The following is a 23,038-nucleotide window of genomic DNA, read 5'->3' on the forward strand; positions in this document are numbered from 1 at the left end:
GCGTCTAGCAGACGGGTCGATTCGGCGTTGCCAAAACAGCCGCAGCTTCAGATAGCTTCAAGATGAATGGACGATATATGGGTGGATGGATGCTATGAGCGTCCCCTTTGAAACGGGGCAATGGGTGACGCCACCAAGTTTCTTAGTTTTTCTTAGTTTGCCGAATGTCTTGCCTGTATTACCTCTTAAAAAAAAAAAATTCGTTTACTGACAAGCATTTGCCAGCATCAAACTTTCTCAGTCATTATTGGGAAATTCTCCATCGTTTGTGGTCTCCCTACACTTTTCTGCCACCAAACCTCCAACCTCCTTTGACTAGTTTCTGTTGCGGATATGTTTGCTTTTTCCCCTGCTATCCCTGAACCCACGGACGTCAAGGAGGCCAGTGGAGCTTAAACCTACAGCCGGGTAGCTATACCTTCACATTATAACGTCTTCCGTCGTTTCCCTAGCTTTACTTCAGCTTGTACACGCAATTTCAGCGTTCTTCTTTCCCCCTTACTCTCGGCGCTTGCCGCGGCCCACTCCCCTGATTTCAGCGCGCTCCACCGTGGCTGGTTTTTCGGCATTGGCTGCGCAGCACTTATTTTTTTCCGTTTCTACTTCATGCGATATTGCCCTTGGAAAGTGGGCTTCACCAAATGACACTGCGCTTTGCAGTGAAGATCGCTCACTGCTCAGAGCGTTGCCCCTTTGCGGCTTTATTGGCGTTCCGTCGAAATGGGATGTCATGGGAACACATTTAGTGTGTTTAGTGTGAACGCATTTAGTGTGAACACATTTAGTGTATTTAGATATGAGCTTCCGAGCTAAAGCTCCCTCTGGTGGTGCAAAAATGATTCACGCTCTTCAGCGCAGTCGAATTTAAGAGGAAGCTTTATATCGGGAACGCCTTTATCAAATACACGGGGACGGAGGAATCACTTTCCTCGGCAGAAACTGTACTGAATTTGATGAAGTTTGTTGCATTTAAAAGAAAAAAAAAAGAAGCTAGAATCTAGTGACTGTTATGAAGCAATCGTGTAAACTGCATATCACACACGTAAAGCGGACAGAATTAACCTGTTATGCTCCCCTCTGAAATATATCGCTAACATAGCTTAGAAGGACTGCTGCAATAGCCTGGAAAGTACCGTAACATTTTCACGTAAGCTATAAATTCATATATCAAGTTTGTCCGCGTTAGATGCTCTAACGAATGCAGTTTACAGAACTGCGATATCTTGTTTGGTACATAGTTACGGAATTGTAAACTTAAGCTGTAAATTCATGTATCAAGTTTGTCCGCATTAGATGCTCTAACGAATGCAGTTTAGAGAACTGCGATATCCTGTTTGGTGCATAGTTACGGAATAGTAAAGTTCGTGCTCTTATTATTTTTTTGAGCTTGCCGATTGTCGTCAATTATCGCGAAAATATTCCAGAATTTATATCAAAATTCTGCTTCCTACAGCTACTAGAATTTAATTTTCTGGACTTCAACACATTTCATTCAAGTGGATCCCGCGGCGATGTCTTGTAAAAGCATTTCTGGTGTTTTAAATGCATTTGAATAAGCGGCATCGGAGTTGGCATCGGGGCCTCCTCTTTAGTCCTAGCTTTCCTCAGAATGATCGAAACATAGTGCTTTCTTGCCGTTACATAACTGTAGGCAGACCGAATCGGATACTGTCGGAATTCCTGACGTGTCCGCGAGCTTGGGCGAGCATTTCCGAGTATTTTGTTGGCCGGGCCTCTTCTTGGGCCTACCAAACATCCTCTTACGGTAAGAGCACGGCCAATTTGCTATTGCGGAAGCGTAATTTAATTCTCCGGTACAGTTTAACTTGATTCTTCTGAAACTTGTATGCCCAAGTATAGACAACGGCACAGGAAAGGACACAAAGAACCGTAGTAAAGCAGACGACGTCAGTAACACAGATGACGGGGTTTGTCTTCGCTACTTCTGTCGCTTTTTTTTTCTTGGTTTCCTGCGATCGTTTGTCTACATGCGCAATAAAGTTTCGCAATGATGAAGCAACATGGCCTGCTTTAATGATCTGAGCCAGGTTAAGTTAAACAGTTAAGCTAGCAGGCGTCAGCAGAGAGCGACTTGCATTGGGTTTGCATTCGCCGATATGTGGCGGTACAAATTCTGCATGGATAGCCGCATAAAGAGCAGAAAGGTGGCCAGATAATTTGCAGAGGTCCCGGGAGGTGCCATGTGGTACGAGTTCATTGTGCAGACAATGTATAGCGTATATGGTGACGTCCCATTGCACCGACTGTTGGAAGCTCTTGTATACGGTTTAATCCGATTCGAAGCAATATTACGGTATTCGACTTTAATTGCAGCGAAAGGTGCGGCGCTCGTGAGCATGGTAGGAAACTCTATGGCGTCAGCCACTCAGAGTGAGCCAATGTGCACGAGTCCGCGACGTATCACTTCACGCCCGCACAGACCGCTTTCTCCGAAGGGGAACGGAGCAGACGACACGGCAAGCAAGTGCTCCGTCTGTTACAAACGCTACCGTCTGCGGTAGCGTTTGTAACGACTGATGCGGAAATAATTAGCGCGTTTGCAGCGTCGAATCAGTGCGTTTGTTTATCCCGAAGAAAAAGTCCGAGCGTCGCCCTAAAGGCGAAGCATCGATTGCGATAGAATATTAGTGGACAGCCTTAATTAGTACAGAGATAGTAGTTTTATCGGCCGTATAAACTTGTAAACACTCGCTTACTAAGTAACTGAGCAAGTATGGTGTCAGCGCGCACAGGCGAACATGCATCACACTCGATGACCGCGGAGACTCGCTGTGCAAACGCTGTTGTCAGGAAGCGCAGCTGCAGTAGTAGCAGCTGCAAGTGAAGTGGCACGTTAAAGAGCCCCAGTTGGTCGAAATTTCCGGAGTCCTCCACTACGGCGTGCCGCATGATCAGAAAGTGGTTTCGGCACGTAAAGCCCCGTAATTTAATTTTGTGAGTGAAGTGAGCCTCGTGCTGTTTATCGCTCCGACGCAAACTGGGCAGCGAGAGCACAGCACGCGCAAAGCTACGAGCCGTTCGCCCACCTGGACTGCCCCCCAAAGTACGGCGCTTTCAAGATAAAGCCCGCGCTACTGCACGCGGTCGCGCCGTACGCAGTTGCTGCCTATAGGTATACAGTGCCCCCTCCGTGCGCTTCCTTCCCGCCCGCTTTCCTCCCCTGCGCGCGCGAGATTGAGCCGCGGTCGTCGGCTCACCCTCGCACGCCTTCACTAGCACATACAGGGGCTACGGCGCGCGGCGACGGTGTTGTCCTCGCACTTCATACGGCACATCACGGCGACGGCGACGGCAAGAACACGCCTGGAGCGTCCATATAATTGCTGTCGCAGTAAAATGAGTGTTGAGCCGTTTCGTGAATTTAAAGTTTTCGTCGGATTTTATTGACTTTGAATGCTTGGAGAAAAGCAAACAAACCTATTTGTTTGTTCGTTTGTTTCTACGCGTGGAATTCTTGTTTGGTTGCTTCTCGATCGAGACACCACGGGTCCGGGTGTGTAGAAGACGAGTGAATATGGCGACTGCCGTCCCTCCGACTGCGCGCCACACTTTTAAAAATGTGTGAGCATTACGAGTGATACGAGTGTCAAAGCGAAAAAAAAAATGTGTGACGTATGGCAGGCCGGTCACGTGGTAGAAGCAGAGAGCTTAGAAGAGCGTGTATGTATGTATGTATGTATGTATGTATGTATGTATGTATGTATGTATGTATGTATGTATGTATGTATGTATGTATGTATGTATGTATGTATGTATGTATGTATGTATGTATGTATCGCTTAGTGACGTCAAGTCGCCGGATGTTGTTGGTATGATAAGCTCTAGCTCTGGGAGGCGGGCCTGCTGCGTAGGGCTATGGGCTCTAGTAAACCCATTACTAATCTTACAGGGGTCCGTCTGCGGAGTGAATATTTGTTCTGAACTCCTTGAACGAGATAAGGGCAACGTTGTAGGAGATTCCTAAGGAGAGGAGACTGCTGTCGGAGTGCTGAATGAGTCTAACAAGTGGAGGAAACTACGTAGCTAGTCCCTTATTATTTCTGCCTTTTTTTTTCACCTTGCTTTATTAAGTTTTTGGCTTCGAAGCCAAAGCTCTCAAGCGAGCTTGGAATGAGTGGGTGGGACGTCTTAGGGATCCCAGGTGAAGGGGCTTAAGCATCTACTGGGTTACTAAAAATAAATAAATAAAATAATTTGACGTTTGAGGAGTTGCTGCGAACGGCCGTAACGCATCTACGACATACACATTGTACAAGAAAATAAAAAGAAAACATTTTTTTATTGCGCACAAAAAAAATGTCTACAAACGAAAAAAAAAAATAAAGGAACGATGGCAGAAGAGTCACAAAGCGCGCTGTACTTTGCGCGGTCGACAAGTAGTACCGCTATACAATATGAACACAACGCGATGCACACAATGAAAGCGAACAGAAAAAAATAAAATAAAAATAAAATAATTTTAAAATAAAAGAAGGCACTGCTATTTCGCTGGCAAAACTCGAAACAGCGTGTGGCTCGCAAGTGTTCCTCCTTGTAGAACTCGTGGCGTGATCCATCTTGGTTCTTCTGTGCAGGCGTTAAAAAAAGGAGAGAGAGAGAGAGAATCGAAAGAACAATACTGCAGACCAACAGGTCAACGATCGGAAATCGTGCGATAAACAAACAAACAAACAAACAAACAAACAAAAGAAACATCTTGCGGCCACGTATGTAAGCGTCCAAGACCATTCGCAACAACCAAGCGCAGTCACGCTAGCATGAATCATACGCAGCGAAAAAACACTTTCACAGTGCAAGTATGTAAGGCACTGATGACAGCACCTTTCTTTCTGTTACAGGCTCACAAGCATCCATCTCGCTTTCTGTAACCACACATTTATACGCAGTCACTACTGTCACAATAACACAAATGCGGACAGGTTTGAAAATCCGAGGGGCGTAACATACAGGGTGTTTTAGCGAAGACTACGCAGTCCAGTGACAAGTAAGACGATTCAGTTTAAGTTCTTCCAGAAATGAGTGTTTCGTTTTGGTGGGCACAAATAATCGTACGGTAATCGTCAGCCTGTTACATAATTAGGTAAACTTCACCAACTTGTAACTTTCACTTTTCACTTTTGCTTAAAAATTACCAAATAGAACGCAGACGTTGAAATTGGCAAAGTGGCAATTGAGCGAATACTCGAGGTTTGTCTATATCAACAGGAATTCCTAGACTAACACTACACATTAAACACAGTAATTTTTTATAAATGTGCATATTTCACAAGTGATCGGCAGTCTCAGGCCCAAATAACGGTTACGTTATCTACGTAATGACAATGCTCTCTATACAACACTATATGAGGCCTAAAGTAATGTAAGGCCTAGTTTTACATCAGTTTGGGCGAAAATTTGCAGAAGCCAAAATTATGTAACTGCGGCGCTGGGTGCATGTTGCAGCATGTATAACATGACCCCTTGAGCTGATAATCGGTGTATATTGTTTCGACAGATTTTAAAAGCGTCGATGATCCCTGTAAACCTATCGAAAAATAAGTGAAACATTAAAGCCTAAGCTGCTATTTGTCTTACTTAGGCTAAATAGCACAGTTTACTTATAAAAATATCAAAATTCACATCTTTAATAAAGGTTACAGTGCTTAGTGCGTATAGTTTCGAAATAGGCCTTCCCCAAAAATTGTAGATGAATAGATTGGCGTTTCATGTACCGTTTATCTACAGTTAGCCTTCCTTAACGTAGCGTGAGCTAAAACTATGTGAAACATCTATACGTGTATTACGCGGCCGGATTTGGGGAAGAATATCTCGAAAAATGGTGCTAAAGACTCAGGATTCGTATTGACTCGAGTCTCTGAGTAATCGACAGCTTCGATTCGACAGTTGAATATGCGTTCAACTCACTCATTTGAAAATTAATTACTGAATTTTAGTTAGAGAACTTACTGGTGATTATCACGCAATTCCTAACGCCTACCACGCCGAATGACTATAAAAGAGAAAAACAAAACAATTACTTGCAATCGTACTTCTTTTAACCTACCATACTTAAAAGTGCCTGGCTGAAACAGCAAGCGTATAATTTTTAAAAAGATTTCCTCTCCTGACGCAAGCAGCTACGTCTCGAAATGCGAATGATTTACCCCGTAATTTTACCCCGAATGATTTACCCCTGTAATGATTTAATTTGAATTCGCGTTTATATACAGTGCATGTATGTTGCAAATGCGCGACATTTAAAACAATTATCGAACCATCAACTACGCCACGACTTCGAAACATTCACAACATTCGCACAACCGTTGGATTACGAGTCACATGACTACTGGCATTGAAATCTCATTAAAAAGCGGGCAAATGAAGCCGTCGTAACACCTCTATATATTTGTTTGCTCTCCCATCAGTGTTAAATCGTAACCAGCTGACGCTTTCCTAGTTGCCTTCTGTAGTCATGCGCATCACACTGACGCCAATTTTAACAGCGATAAGGTTGGTTTGGTAACGGAAGTACTTGTTAAGTATTTTTTTGTTGCTGACACACTCATACAGTAGTTAAATTGCTGAAGACAAAATATTTAAAAAAGTAATGCCGTTATCGGTGTTACGTTTACACTACGTTGCCAAAACAAAATACGTCTGCAGCTTTTACACTGTTATAAGGCATATTGTGTGAAAGTACGCCTTTCGTACACCCATGAACGAATTAATGTGTGACATGGGCGTCTTGTTCATGGTTACATCCTATCAAATAAGCTGCCAAAGTTAAGGGTGTAAAGCAAAAGTGTCTCGGTTCAGCGCCACAATAACTCTATACGCGCAAGTTTGCCATATCGTAAAAAGCTTTCGGCCATACCCGGAATCTTCACGTTTACGTTCGTGGTCAGCACATCGCACGTATTTGAGCTACAAATGTTTCCCCGACGCTTAATGTCGCCACTGCGTCTCCAAGTTCACCTTGCTAAATGGCTACCGCAGCGAAATCTTGCATCGCTGTAAAAAAAAATATATATATTTATTGATATAGCGTGGCCAGATAGTATAATGCTCAGTGCAGAATATGTGCAAAAAGCGAACGAGTGCATCGTCGAAAACAACGTGCAAGAAAGTCCGCATGTTTTTCGTGCCGAAACTGAAAAAAAAAAGGAAAGCGCTGCCATAAAGCTCGCGGGAAGTGACGCGGAACCCAGACACGATCTGACCCGAGGTGTCGTACGTGTTGTCCAAATCGCACCCCCCAGTGAAGACTTTCTCGGAGTAACGGAAACCGATCTCAAAGGCCATGTTTTTGTGCACTGCGAGCGTCGAAAGCAGTCGGGGGAGCCAGAAGCACGTCGTGACCGCTATGTCTTGGACACCACATGATCTGGACACGGTGAAATTCCGCCATATTGTCGAATTCTGCAATGGCGGCGTTTTCAACCAATCAGAGGAGCCATAGCAGCCTTCTAAGCCAATCACGGCCGGCAAGATGGCGAATTACACACTATGGACCGAATCTGACAATGTACAGCACTCCCATGTGCAACGGGAGGGTACAATGCAATAACTGATGTATAATGCAATAACAGGTCAGTACCATGCGTACTGACCTGCCCGCTCTACACTTAACATGCATATAGTATATGCTGCGTGCGACTGCAATTGCGAAACATTTACACGTATTAAAAAAAAAAAAGAGAGCTCTCAGAACGTCGCCTGCGATTCTGGGGCTGACGTCATATCCGTTTTGCGCGGCGCACCGTTATCGGTGCCTGTCGTCTGCCATACGAGGCAATGGCAGACGATTTCACGAGTGTCACCTACGATCCTCTTTTAACGAATTGAGCTCAAGTGTGATTTTGTTGCAGCTAGCCCTTGAGTACATATACAAAAAAAAAGAAAGGTGACGTGAGGCACTTCGTTACCTTTCCTTGCAACAGCTGCCTCAACACGGAAAGCCGGGAATAGAGTTATACCCTGTTCTCATTTTTTGCAACGAAATGAAGTCAGCAAACGCGTAATGTAATAAAGAAATCACGTATTTTCAATGAACGGCGTAAAATCAAGTACGATGTAAACCATGCGAGAAGTCGTGTACCAGATGGAAATATATTCTCGACACAGTCGAAATTCGCTCATCTGAAGTCCTCCGAGTGAGCCAGTCAGAGAGGGCGTGACAGCCTTATGAGCCAATGAGAGCAGGCAAAATGGCGGAATGCAAAAGAAAAACACGCGAATGCCGTCAGCGTGCGCGATGACAGTCCTGTCACAGATGGCGACACTGAATGTAAAGAGGCAATGCTCGGGCGAACAAATAGGGATAGATACGCTGGCAGTGGTAAGTCAGGTTTGAACGGATCGGGGTCTCTTACGTAGCTGAGTGCGCCGGTCAGTGACACAACCTGTAGCTTTTAGCCAATATCTCGGAAGGGCTTTACACGGTAGCAAGCAGAAACTTGTGACAAAGTACATTGAACCGTTGCTTTCTGTCATACAGAGGGCAGCACAAGTGGCATAAGAGCGTTGTAGCTTTGTAAAGAAACATGGCGTGGTCGTAGACAACCTAAGGGGAATAAAGCTAATTGAAAGAAAGCGTTGACTTGAAAAAAAAGCCCATTATTCACATCGGCTCTGTCTTGCTTTATTAATTGCCGTTTGAATTGTATTCCACGGCTTAAGTAGCATCACGTGATGGTAATCAAAGGCGCGGACGACTTTCAATGTCTGCGTGAGGTCCGTGGCGTGCTAAATCTTACCGTTCCAACAACGAAAGCCGTGACATCGTTTAATTATGCGCAGCACAATCGCAGCTCACAGGCTTCCGGAGCCGAGTCTTCAGTCGGAGTCAACCAGGCGGCGCCACCACCGCCAAGGGAATATCTACGCCAGCGCCGGTTCAATGACGTCACAGCGCGGCGTGTGCCGATTCGCCTTTTGCGTAACGCCATTAGCTTTGTGAGACGAAGAAAAGAAAGATAGCACTTTCACAAGAGAGAAAAATAAAGCGCAACAAAAATGGTAGACAACACACACGCACATATCCGCACTGCAAAGACGTTTTCACTGCGGTCCGGCCATGTCGCTACCGACGGCCCGCTGATGACGTCACGGAGGGCCCACCTCGCAGTGAACCAGTCCAGTTGTTCACGTCACAATGTGCGGGTGAGTCCGAGACGCTCGGGCGAAATCACTAGTGACGCGTGGCGCTGCGTCGTTGTCGTCTTTTCGTGCGCGTCCTTTGTCTATATCCGGAAGTAGTGGGGCGGAGTCTTGATGACGACACGTCGGCGCGGCTTCCCATTGGCCAAGAACTTGATGGGCATGAGGATCATCTTGGAGGTCTGGTAGAGCGACTGTTTCCGGTAGGGCTTAGAGTAGGGCGGCTTTCGGATGCCCTTCACCACCTGCGCGAAAAAAAAAGAAGGACGACAAATGATCGTCACGTATAATGATATCGAGCCAGAAATGTGTAATGACACAAGTGGAGCTCGAAAGATCGATTAAAGGGGTTAGTTGGTAGCTGTTCACATTTCCTTCTTGCACTATGCACGAAATAACGGCTTAAAAAATGCATTGAGATTTTGACGTCGCACTGACGTCAAGAGAAGTTCAGTTTGCGTTTTCTTCGTAAGACGTCGACTATTCAATATCAAGGGCACGAAAATAGTGTTTCGAGGGAACAAATTTGCATATATGCCAGTCCGAACTGACTTCGTAACTGCCGCGGTGGCTAAGCGGATTGCGCACAAGCGAGGCTCGCGAGTTCGATCCGTACTCCACTCGGGGTCGAGTGCGAAAACAGTCGTGTACCGCATTTACTCGCACCTTTAAAGGTATACCGAAGAAAAAAACAACAACAAGAACATAGTCGAGCTAGATCGATAGATCACCCGTCTGTAAGTCGGCCTTCGTTTTCAGTGTGCCAATGTAGCGCTTCGTTGCGTACAGAAAATTGCCGCCGAAGGTCCCCGCTGCTGGTCCCTGATTTGGAACTGGCGGCGACAAAACGGACGAGATGACGTCATCTACACGTGACGACCTTCTATGCCGCTGCCTGTGAATCCTGACGTCACGTGTGGGATACCATAGCCCACAATAAGTGGAGTCTGTCCGATTTTTCGCCCTCGTCGTTTTTTTTTTCGCTTACGAAATGCGCCGTTCTCGCTAGAAGCGTGTAATCTTTCAATCTGTAGCTCGACTTAATATTTTGCTTTAGTGTGCACTTAAAGAACGCCGGGTAAAGTCATCGGACGCCGGAGCGGCAGTGATCGTACCACCGCAGCCAATTGCAATAAACGTAATCAGAATGGCGCAGCCTTGTCGTAAAACGTAACTCGATCGGCCTGCTTATATCGCTACTCATAGAACCCGTCGTTTAACGATTTTGGTCGTTTAACAAAAACGCCTGCCAAGAACGATAGAATTACGTCTTGGAATTAACTAGAGATTAAGAGCAGATATACGGCTTAAATTCAGGTAAGCAGGAAAAGTGCCTTCTTCTATGTCTTTTTTTAACTTTACACTTGCGAAAACATATAGCGTATCCAACAACATCGCATAATCATATGATATGGTACACATATGTTACTGGCTGTGGAGTGTCGACACACATGAGATCTTTTTTATGTGCTTTCATGTTCGATTTGTTTCATTCATTCATTCATTCATTCATTCATTCATTCATTCATTCATTCATTTAAAGTACCTCCAGGGTGTCCGCATTACAGAGGGGAGGGTCACTGTGGCACACTTAAGTAAAAACAATGACAATGAGAACAACATTAGAAATAACACAAATCAGTCAAAAACAACGTTGAAAATAACATATAATGCGAGGCACTTTGGATAAAAGGAATATTACAGAACAATGGCAAACGCTCTCACAGGTAGCACATGACAAAAGTTCAAAAATGAATATGGCACATCATGGCCACTAATTTAGGTGTTAAAACGCCAATCAGTAGACTTCAGGCAATAAACCATAAGGGTCCCAATTACGTGATTCATGCCTGTAACAAATCTTCGTGTTATGGTCAGACTGGTATCACTGCTAGCACGCAGATGTGATATACACTGTAAAATAATTTACACCTTTAATCGGTTCGGGACTAACACCTTCATACACACACACAAAAAAAAAGGTGTAAGGGTGTGAGTTATAGACCGATTTGCACTATTAATTACTTTTAAGGGTTTGGATTGCTTTACTGCGCATACGTCAATCACGCTTAATTATTCCTTTTCTGCTTAAACCTCGGGAATACACGCGCGAACCGCTTGCATTTAGAGCAAGAATGCGTCGCTGCTTCGCCGTGGAGAAACGCATCACCGTGATTACCGTTGCTCGTAAAACGACGTCACGTTACCTACAACGAGAATGCCTGACAAACAAACAAACAAACAAACAAACGTGCAGCTTCCAAAGGCGCATGTGACGAGACGATAATGTGCGGAACTTTTTTCTAAACGGCGTAATTGGTTAGTCTGGCTTCGGCCAACAGATGGAGTCAGCGATACGATGGAAGTACAAACGGAGACGTACAATAGCGAAGTTCGCAATAGCAGGTCAGAAAATGTGGTTGTGGGAGTTCGTAGTCTTCTTTTTATTCTGTTTTAACCTAGGTAGCACATTAGGCAGTATAGTAGCAAGAGCTTGGTGGCGCAACTCACCGCCCCGTTCCAAAGGGGACGCTCATAACATCCATCCATCCATCGAGTACAAACGGAGACGTACAAAAGCAAAGTTCGCAATAGGGGGTCAGAAAATGTGGTTGTGGGGAGTTCGCAGTGTTTCTTTTTTCTGTTTTAACCTAGGTAGCACATTAGGCAGGATAGTAGCAAGAGCTTGGTGACGCAGTCCACCGCCCCGTTCCAAAGGGGACGCTCATAACATCCATCCATGCATCCATCCGAGTAGACAGTGACTCTAGATGGGAGTAAGGTGGGAGCGAGAGTTTAACGCGTTCCCGCGCAAATGGCATGCGGATTTCGTTGTCTTCGCCGCGTCCTTGTGGGCGCGGAATGTGGCTAGCAGCTAACAGCAGCTCGTCGATTCTGACTCATTCTGACAAGCCGAACATTACCGGAGACGAAAGAAAGAAAAAAAAAATATTGGCTCGCGCGGGTTACGGCGACGTTTGGCACAGGCGCTCGCTCTCGCCAGTGACCGACGATTCGAAAGCAATCGTCTTGACAATCGGCAGTCGTGTTACTTCAGGCGACCGCTAGAGGACGTAGTCGATTGCGCGGACTCTTTGAGTCACCGGTTGTATTTATATTCGCAACGACCGTTGGCTTCGTTCGTGGTGACACATGCGCATACTTCGAAAGAGAGAGAGAGAGAAAGAAAGTGCGATGTCCATCGACAGTGATTGTCAGTGTGAGCGAATAGCCGAAACGCTTCTATAAAAACCTACTGGCTTTATCAAAGGAACGATGCACTTTAAGGCAATGTTTGTAGGAGTAAGGAGAGAGAGAGAGGAGGAAGGAGGAAAGGCAGGGAGGTTATCCAGACTGAGTCCAGTTTGCTACCCTACACGTAGGGAGGGGAATAAGGAGTGAGAGAGAGAGAGAGAAAACATGGGTCTCTACCGCACTTTCACACGCACTTAGGTGTATAGGATGTCTATAGTCTGGCACTCAAGTCTGTTGCCTTCAGTTAGTGAAGAAGCGCTCGTACTGCTTTCTGGGCTAATAAATTGCGAGGCTACGCTCCGAAGACCTTTGCTACTGTAAATGGCCTGTCATCCAGTCCATTCAAGGCACACTGGAGAGTCATACGTTGGTTATCAAAGCGAGAACAGTGGCACAGAAGATGACTGATGGTGATAGAGTAAGGATGCTTTAATAGCGATTTTCGTTTCATTGCGTATTTGCGCAGATAACGGAGCCGCTAACCGGCACAGCTGAAGCGGTAGTGTAAGTGGCTATGCCTATTTGCCACACGTATGTTAATTAAAGCCCCTTGAAATTGGTAAAGCAGCGACACTCTCCCCCTCCGCCTTCACTCCTCCTCGTTTCTCCTCTCTTTCACGCTCCCTCTTCGACGTTATACGCCGCTTGCATCGCTCGAGAGTAGCAATGGCGCCAACATGCGCTCGTCCCCACTCCGTAGACGCTTGCCAAGCGAAAATGGCGCTGAAGCATGACTGTAAACAAGCGAAGCCTGTGCGAGGGCCCACGTGATGCTATTGGGCCAATAGCGACGCGGCGTCGGCCTCGGCCAGAGCGCGCGAGGAGGAGACGGCATTCTTCAAAGAGTGTCTCTACTTTGCGAAGTTTAAGGGGTTTCAGTGTTAATGCCTCCGGTGGCATGAGTGCCGGCGCGGATGGCGACTGCCGTCCTCCTCTCCCCCAGCCGCCACAGTGGGAGAGGGCGGCGTGCTGGCATGTCAGTAACGAAGGTCGATTGAGGATACTTGATCGGCTATACATTCGACCCTTACTGATTTTAAGGGTGTGGGCTACGTTACAGTGTACCCCAGGACAAAAGTAAAGCGTGGCCGGTGACTGTTTCGATCTTCGATTGGTTGTTTTGGAGCACTTTGGCAGATCTACTAAGGTCGCACGAGACAGATTTAAAGGGACACTAAAGCGAAACAATAAATCAGTTTAGACTAATGAAGCATTGTTTGAGAACCCTGCAGGCAGTCATTTAAAAAATATAGTTTATTAGATGAGAAAATGAAGGTCCAAGTATCAGTATTTGAATTTCGCTTCAAAACCCCAGCGCTGGTACGTCAGCGTGACGTCAGGGATTCCAAAGTATGTTTTCGCATTTGGGCCGCGTTGGCTGAATAAAGGTTCCCGAAACGTGGCATGTTTAATATTTGGTTCATTTAGAACACAATGTAGTCAATCTGTACCGCTGAATATAATTAGTAGCGCCTAGAAGATGCCATCAAAACCCAAGACGTCACAGCCCCCAGGTGCGGGAACTTAAGTAGGCGTCGCCACCCGTATTTCGTTCTTGCGCTTTTTCTGGCTTACCAAACGTCTTATCGTTGTAAGAGCGGTGTTTTTGGTGCTGTAGAACGGTAATTTACTGATGCAGAAGAAATCATTTTTCACTTTAGTATCCCTTTAAAAGCTGCATAACGAGAAATAGCCGATCGCCCTTAGATCCAAAACACAAGGATGTAGAGGTTTGAGTTTTACATAATAGTTACGGTGGCTAAGGAACGCAGGAACATGCACGATATCGAAGGGACATTTCTTTGGCTGCTGCCTAGCTGGGTCGTGGACCCCAGCTTAGTGAAATGGTTCATCCTTATTTGACTGGCGACAAACTGTCGACTCGGGAACTGAGCTTCCTGCGTCCCGTCTGACTTTTTTATTTTACGGCCTCTTCCGTGTTTATCTTGTCAGCCCACCTCGTCCAGTGCTGAACCCTCTCCCCCAGGACCCCCCCCCCAAATATAAGCAACCACTTCGCCCATTTTCAACTTTGTAATTCGTAACTATTGCAAGGAGCTAGAACTATGGTACGGCCAGTATATACCGCGCGTAGGACGAAAATTAATAACCGAGGCGCGCTTCTCCGCACAAGCGTTCTTATTGTGGAGAAGCCCGAGTTGAATAGTTAGAAAGAAAAAAAAATAAGAAAGTGAGACGAACGACTCACTTACGTCTCTCTGAGTTTCTCAATTCAGTATATCGTTAACACTGTTTTCCTTATCGCATGATACAAGCGCTACGTTTTCGAACTGTTCGCGAACCAATTCTAAACCGCTCGACGCTATATTCACGTTTAAGGGTCGTAAATTACCTTAAAGTGCAGTATAGGCAACTGCAGCTCAGCGAGCTCCGACAGCTGCAGTTTTCTCGATCGGAACCTGTTATATATATATATATATATATATATATATATATATATATATATATATATATATATATATATATATATATATATATATATATATATATATATACCTCTCACAAAGCCTGCGCAAATTCGGTGTTGATGGCAGGCGAGGCGTTGCCACCGTGGGGAACAAAAATAGCGCCCCGGCGCGGACAGTTGTTCGAGCGACACGCCTCCACGCGCGGAAGGGAGGCAGTTTAAACCCGCACGCGATGACAGGGTGCTACCGCTCCCGTAGGAAAAAAAAGAAGAAGAAGAATAGAGACGTTGCATCGAGCATTCTTGTCCGAACGGCCCCGTTACAGTCTCTGTACATACCCGCGAAGTTTCCTCGGGGAAGCGAGGAGCGCGCGTACGCGTCCGACGGGAAAAACTTAACGGAAGGAACGCATGCACACACCGAAAGAAGATTTTTTTGGCGGCCGCCTTAGCTGCGTCGCGGACGCTTTATGAAATGGTGCAGCGTTATTTGACGGGCGACGAACGGTTAAGAGGAAGCGTTAGCTCAGGGGGAATCCTATATAAGTACACGTAAAAGGAAAATTCGTTTTTCTCGGCAACCACTGCGCCAAATTTGGCGAGGTTTGTTGCATTTAAAAGAAAAGCTTAAACTGTAGTGACGGTTGGTTTCGAATTATAGATTTAGGTTGTCAATTTTTTTATTAAAAATTGGTACAGATCGCGAATTTTTGGGAAACGAAACTACCACGTTTACAACTCTGTAACTTGGCAAAGAAAAACGATAGCACAATTCTGGGAATTGCATATCACAGTACGTCTAAAGCGGACGAAATTGATGTGTTACACATGAATCTAAAAAAAATGTAAAGTGTAAATACAGCTTTTGCGGAACACTTGTACACAACGTAACAGATTCCCGTAAGATATAAAATGGCAAATCGAATTTCTCCGCTTTCAGTGATCTAACGGATGCCGTCTACAGAAGCGCGATACCTGTTTTTGATGCAGAGTTAGTAATTTGTAAACTTCGCACTTCTATTTTTTTTTCAGACCTCTGAATTTTTTGAAAATTTTTGTAGCAAAATTTAGGCCCTTAATCGAAATTCCGCTTCCAGCAGTCACTAGAATTTAGCTTTCTCGCTCAACTGCAGCAAATTTCATTAAAATCGGTCCAGACGTCATCTCAGAAAGACGTTTTTCCGTTTTACGTATATTCGAATGGGCCGCGTCGAAGTTGGCCCCGAGCTAAGGCTTCCTCTTAACTCGGAAACTGAGTTTGCTGCGTCCAGTCTGCCTTTTACTGTACGGGCTCTTCGTGTTTATCATGTCGTCGTCGTCGTCAGCCCACCTCATCCCGTGCTGCATCCTCTCCCACAGGATTAAGAAAAAAGAAGGAAAAGGCGAGACTTCGTCCACCGCGAACATTGCGATTCGTGATTATTGGAAGGAACTCTTATAGTACGGCAAACATACAACCTGTAGGACGAAAAGGAATAGCCAAGGTGGGCTTCTCCGCACGAGTGCTCTTATTGTGGGGAAGCCTGAGTTGACGAACGGTTAGAAAAAAGAAAAAAAAAAAGAAAGACGTGAGAGCAACGATCTCTTACGTCCTTCTGTGTTTCTCAATTCAGTGTCTTTAATACTTCCTTATCGTAAGATGCAAGCGCAGCGCTTTTGAAGTGTTGGCGAACTAACCAGCCATAACCAGTTCTAGACCGCTCGACACTATTGTGTGCCGTGCCACGAGAGTCATTAGTATGAAGTCTCACTGCACCATAAAAAGAAAAGTAAAATAAAAAGCAGGAATACCGCTGATTGTGAACTATTTTCCAGATACCTGTTTATCCGGCATTTCGAAAAACATCTACAAGCGCCGGATATGGTATGGCGCTTTTGAGTTCGCTTCGCCTCAGGGCATAAATTATATGCAGTGAAGCTTCATTACGTGGTGGTGGACAAGAAGTCTTTTTTTTTTTTAAGTTTCGCGAGGATATCCTTCAACGGGGCGTTGTTCACAAAGCACTGCAGTGCAGTCTAATTCGCCGGTCTTGTGCCAGGAGTCTTCGTATCGTGGTTTTCTTTCTCTTCGGCTAACTCTTGTAGCGCGCTCGTTATATTTTTCTTTCTTTTTTTTTAACCCGTAATTCATTACACGTCGACTGTGCACTTATTGTGAAGGTGGCCCTCTTCGCTTGTTGCGATGCTTTACCAACACGTTCAGCAGTCAGCTCCAGTATGCCTCGGTACCGGATCGCAGGTTCGACGCCCAACCTAGTTCTGACGAAAATTGAGGGCGCGCGTCTTTTGTAGTTATCTGCATGCCTGTTAAGAAGAAAAAAAGTCCGGGTTGTGGAAACGCTATAGATAGCACGAAAACACCATAGTGCGTGAATCAGCGCAATAAAAATGGCGTCGCAAATGTATACGCTTACTTTTATGCGTTGCATATTGCAATCACTCAGTTCAGCCCTTGGGCGCGGCCGGGCAGCCACCATTGACCTTTAGCGCAACCACGTGACGTGACGTCACGACAGCCGGAGGAAAAGCTGGGCCCCAACTCGCGCAATATGCAACGCATCCTTGGCTTAACCAAGCTAAGCCTGGCCATTTTTCTTTTTCGGTATTGAGCCCAGTATTTTTTGCTGTCAATTGTTTTGTTTGCACAATTGTAGTTCGCTAAAGCAGATGTCGAGAAACCTTTTCATATTTTTGTTTCTAGGTGTCTTCGTCGTTTATCTTTTATTGTGACTATAGATTTGCGCAAGCACCGAGAGTACAGGGTTTGTTGCTGGGCACTTACTAACCCGTGCTTTGATTGGTTGTCGTTCCTTTGGAATTCGTATAACCAAACAATGGTCCGTTGAAGCAATAACAGAATGGGCACCGAGGGGAGGAAAGAGAATCGCGCAGTGTGATGAAATTCAAGAAAGTCAGCGGGCAAGTCAGCATGGGGGGTCGGCGGATGCGAGATCCGTCACGGCAGCCCAGTGGCCGTGGCGCTGCGTTGCCGAGCACGAGGCCCCGGGTTCGACTCCCGGTCGCTGCGGCCGCGCGTTGCGGTGCTGAAAATTCATTCGGAGTTTCCTCCACTTTGCGACGTACATTCTTCGCGTGTGTGCAGTTTCGGGACGTTATACGCTCCGCAATTTAATCTCATTATTTTTTAAAATTTTGTCCCGCAGTGGACACAAAGTAGTATACCGGCGATGTTGAAGATCACGACGGTTACGATCGTGATTGCGTCCAGAGTCTTCCAGCAACGACACATTCCAGCTCGTTTCTAAGTGCTCACAAAGCACGCGCGTTAAAGATTGAATTATACGGTTTTACGTGCCAAAACCGCTTTCTGATTGTGAGGCACGCCGTAGCGGGGGACTCTGGAAATTTCGACCACCTGGAGTTCTTTAACGCGCACCTAAATCTAAGTATAGACGGGTGCTTTCGCATTTCGCCCACAGCGAAATGCGGCCGCCATGACTCGATCCCGCGACCTCGTGCTCAGCAGCGCAACACCGCAGCCACTGCGCAACCACGGCGCGCAGCGCCCGCGTTTCGGTCGAAGTATACTTGCCGAGTCAATCGATCGATCATCACTTTAGTTGTCGCCATTATCATCATTATCACCAGGGTCGTACTCGAGCATCCCAGCTCCGTCGAAGAGAACGCGACGGATCGGACGCTGGTTACACGTTGGCTATATTATACTCGAGGGCCATCGACGCGGCGTCCCACTCTTCTTTCTGGGACGCCGACGAAACGTCCTTGGCACACGTAGCCCCCCCCCCCCCCCCAAAAAAAAAAAAGACACACACGCGTACACAGACCCGTCTTTTCTCTGTAGGCCCCCCCAACTGTTGCGCTCGCATCCGTCCTGTGTGTGCTCACCTCGCGCACCACACCAATAACCTAAACAATGTCCCGCAGCAGCGAGTGGGGAGAGGGGGAGGGAGGGGGGGGTGCGTGCGTGGTATACGCGGCAAGCGGCCTGCGGTGGTCATTGTTGGCTCAGACAAAACAAACAAGAAAAGAAAGCAAGCCCAACTCCCTTTGTCCGAACCGCCGCGCCTCCGTTGAGAGCGTGCGTGTCTGTACGTGTGTGCACAAACGTCAGGGAGAAAGAAAGAAAGAAAGAAAGAAAGAAAGAAACGGTGAAGGAATTCGGTCTTGCCTATGATGGCGAGGCTGTCGACGTAGTTTGGTTTTTTTTTTCTCCGCCGACCAGTGGTCAGCGAGGCGGAAACACCGATCCGCGGTGGCTGGCGCGCTTTGACTCGTGGATAGAGAGAGAGAGAGAGAGAGAGAGAGAGAGAGAGAGAGAGAGAGAGAGAGAGAGAGAGAGAGAGAAGAACGTAATAAAAGGCGCGGAATCGGGAAGGGTACGAAGCGGTGTGCCGAGAAGGTTCCCCCTCCACCTTGCGCGGAATCGACCAGTAATGCCTGGTTTGGACAGACTGAGCCCACCTTTGTCTTTTGTCCGTTAGAACGCGATTGCCTTATCCTGCAGCGCTGTTAACGCCGTTTCCCAACTACCATGCGCCGCCAAGCAGAAAAAGAAAAAAAAAATGCGATGCCTACTATACGTGGATGAAGCCAAACGCACGTTTTTAGCAACAGCTTGAAGGAAGGTCCAGTATGTTTACGCTGTTCCTAATTATTTATTTTGTAATAGCTAATTATTAGCGACATTTAAATGATATGCTTGCGGCCAAGACTGTTAGAGACTTTGACTTTGGGACCATCGTCTGTATCTCATCTGCAACCCTTTCACGGTGTGTTAGCGAGAAATGAACAGAAGCTGAATTGTTTTCGGAGTGCTATCTCTTGCGTGGCTCCTTTGTAACGCTTTTCAAAGGTAGCCCGTGCGAAAATGCAGAAGCGGCCGACGCGGCGCCCCACGAGCGCGCCTCGGAAACAGTAGCCTTTTGACTGATTACTCACCTACGGGGCAGAAACCTGGAGGCTTACGAAAAGGGTTCTACTCAAATTGAGGACGACACAACGAGCTATGGAAAGAAGAATGATAGGTGTAACGTTAAGGGATAAGAAAAGAGCAGATTGGGTGAGGGAACAAACGCGAGTTAATGACATCTTAGTTGAAATCAAGAAAAAGAAATGGGCATGGGCAGGACATGTAATGAGGAGGGAAGATAACCGATGGTCATTAAGGGTTACGGACTGGATCCCAAGGGAAGGGAAGCGTAGCAGGGGGCGGCAGAAAGTCAGGTGGGCGGATGAGATTAAGAAGTTTGCAGGGACGGCATGGCCACAATTAGTACATGACCGGGGTTGTTGGAGAAGTATGGGAGAGGCCTTTGCCCTGCAGTGGGCGTAACCAGGCTGATGATGATGATGATGATGATGACTGATTACTGGGTGGGTGTTCACTATCGTCTCATCGTGGAGAACACATTTAGCCGCGTAGCGAACTAGCCATGGATGTGGTTGAGAATTGTGGAGGCTGTTCGACGCGGCGTCACTTTAATTCTGGCTGCAGAGTCCTACTTTAGTCTTTAGATTTGTCCTGTTGCAGTGTTCTACTTTGGTCTTTAGATTTGTCCTGTTGCTCTCCTTTCCTCTTTCCTTTTTCCTCCCCACCTTCCTATCTTCCATTTCTGTGTTGCTGTCACCTCCCTTCTGTAGAGCAGGCAGGCGTTGTGCCCCTTCCGGTGGCAGTTGCCAGCCTGCTCCTCGCTTTCCCTTTCCTGTTACCTGTGTATATGTGTTGTATATGTGTTCAAAACAAATAATAATAATAATATCGTAAGAGTATCGTCATGTACATACAGACAACGGGCTTCTTTCCTTTTCTTTTTTTCCACATGCACTTTCCGCGTTCTGCACTGGAAGAAACGTTTGAACTTCGAGCATCAAGCATGCGATCGTCAGCAGACCGATAACGTTATCTCGCAAAAGGATAAGAGAACTCGGCGAGTTGGTGCGGTAACGTATTCTTCGATTGTAGCTCGAAGCGACGCGTACACAGAGAGACAAGAAGCAGACAGGACGAGACACTGTTAACAATTGCTACTTCGGTGTTCACAGGACCCCGCAGCGAACGCGACCATCGCATCCTGCCCCAATGAGATTGGTACGGTACGGCCCAAGCTCGCCCCTATGTTAAACTTATGCGTCAGTCTCCCTGGCCATCTATACAATTTGAGCTGACTGCCAGCTGAAATCGCTTCCGACAACAATCACGACGCATTTGCGTACCGATACGCAACTGTTGAAGTACTTATTTATAATCTCCTGTTTCATGCTTAAAGTACTGTTCTTGTTTTGCGTGTTTTCATCTTTCCCTCGCATGGCTGTGTTTTCAGTTCACAAGTGCACCCGCAACCAGGTAAGTGTATCCGCTCATAATGTGTACGAAGGCACCAGAGTAACACGCCTATTCTCTAAGAGCGAAGCTGGTTCCGCAGGCAGCGAAACAACGACGTTTGAATCCAAACTTCAGGAATGCATCGCTGAATCAGTCCTAGGGAAGTGTTCCCTTTTCACAATGGAGAGGGCTGGTGCGGTCGCGCTCTTACTAGGGAGCTTTAGGTTAGGGGACGCTATAACTAGGGGCCACGCTACTGCGCATACGCAGACACCTACGTCTGAGTCTGCGCATGCGCAGTAGCGTCGCTCCCTAGTTCTCGCGTACGCAAGCCGCTTGCGTCCCCTGACCTAAAGCTCTCCACTGTTGAAGGCTCAGACTAGCTCTTTAAACATAGGAACAGGCATGTTTGAACCGCAACTTGAGGAACTCTCGCTGGGCCAGCGCAAGTCTATATATAGTTCCGTTTCGCAACGTTCAAGACTGTGCGGGGTCACACGCTTGCTATCGGAGAGGCCCGCTATAGTTCCGCAGGCAAAGAAACAGCAATGCTTCTTTAGGCAAACCCACCCAGACCTGTCATAACTCCGATTAACTGATCAATAAAGTTTTCTCTCTCTCTCTCTCCGAAGAGCTCTCGCACTCCCCTTTCATGACGTACAAGACTGTGCGTGGCCGCACACTATCGGATAGCCCCGAGAAGTTCCGCAGATAGCGATGTAGGACGCATATCGAAGCTAAACTTAGGGAGCATCAGCTGGACCCAACGCCAGGTAAGTGTTCTCTTCCACGAGGAACGGTTGGCCGCGGAAGGACACAGCATACGTCGCTTTCCTCCCGATTGGCTGAGGCGAGCTTTGCGTGGCTTCGGCACACACTGCATCGTTTTAGGTTATATACCCAGGACAACGCGTAATCCATGTTTTTTTTTTGTTTGTGTGTGTGTGTGTGTGTTTGCGTACGCATCACGTCACATGGACTCTTCCGCCGCCCCGAGGCGTCGTTCTCTCTCCCCCCTCTCTCTGCGTCACGGTTACGTCGTGTTGGCTGATTGCCTCCACCTTTTGGCGGCTCCTTGTCCTCGTGCCGGGACGGAGACGGATGCCCGCATGTTTGCTCAGAGAGAATTCGGTGGGGGTGTTCTTTCTGTTTTTCTTTAGGTGTATTGGCAGAATGTACGCCGCAGGCCTTGTAGCTGTGCAGGAAGAAAGTGCGGGGGGGGGGGGGGGTCAAGGGTGTATGGTGTTTGGAGGTTCTTTCTTTCTTTCTTTCTTTCTTTCTTTCTTTCTTTCTTTCTTTCTTTCTTTCTTTCTTTATGCCAGGAAGGGAGGGACGGAGTTTTGGTTCCTGCTCGCGTGTGGCTTGTTTTGCGGCCAGCTAACGCAAAACATGGGGTAGGTAAACCTCGTGGTGGCGGCAGGGTGGGAAGGGGGGGGGGGGTTGACGGGGAGCGCATAGTACACGTTAGTGATACACATGGCGGTTTGTTGCGTTTGGTACAAACGGGCAAGTCGGAGGAAACGGACAAGGAAATAGAGCGGAAATTTCTCAGCCACCCAGCGCCGCCCGCGGCGTTCAAGTTCACGTTTCATGTGCTGTAGTCGCTCAGGCGCCCTCGACAAGGTCCCCGTCGAACAACCGCTGCTTTCCATTCGTGCTCTTATAAAGCGTCCCATTCTGCGTGCAGAGAAAAAAAAAAAAACGCGTGGCACACCCCTCTGTCCCCATTGCTGCTTTCCTTTTTTTGTTTGTTTGTTTCCTGTGGAACGAGTCACGAATGTTTGTAAATGCCGCGTTCTCTTTCCTAATGTCGGGGTATGTATGCATACAGCTGACGAGCGTGCCGGAGTTCGCGTTAGAATGTGCTCTCGGCCTTTCAGATTTTAATTTTT

At 46.8% G+C, this 23,038-nt stretch overlaps 1 protein-coding gene across 1 annotated transcript in view; it reads right to left on the reverse strand.

Moving 5' to 3' along the window:
* Window positions 1–7,810: 7,810 nt before the first annotated feature.
* Window positions 7,811–23,038, reverse strand: part of LOC142590070 (uncharacterized) — an 87,949-nt gene continuing 72,721 nt past the window's right edge. Inside the window, exon 3 of the mRNA XM_075701914.1 lies at window positions 7,811–9,404. Coding sequence (XP_075558029.1) covers window positions 9,243–9,404 — 162 coding nt within the window. The 3' untranslated portion in view covers window positions 7,811–9,242. The remainder of the gene's footprint in view (window positions 9,405–23,038) is intronic.

The sequence above is a fragment of the Dermacentor variabilis genome, chromosome 8 (genome assembly GCF_050947875.1).
Source record: "Dermacentor variabilis isolate Ectoservices chromosome 8, ASM5094787v1, whole genome shotgun sequence".
Classification (NCBI taxonomy): Eukaryota; Metazoa; Arthropoda; class Arachnida; order Ixodida; family Ixodidae; genus Dermacentor; species Dermacentor variabilis.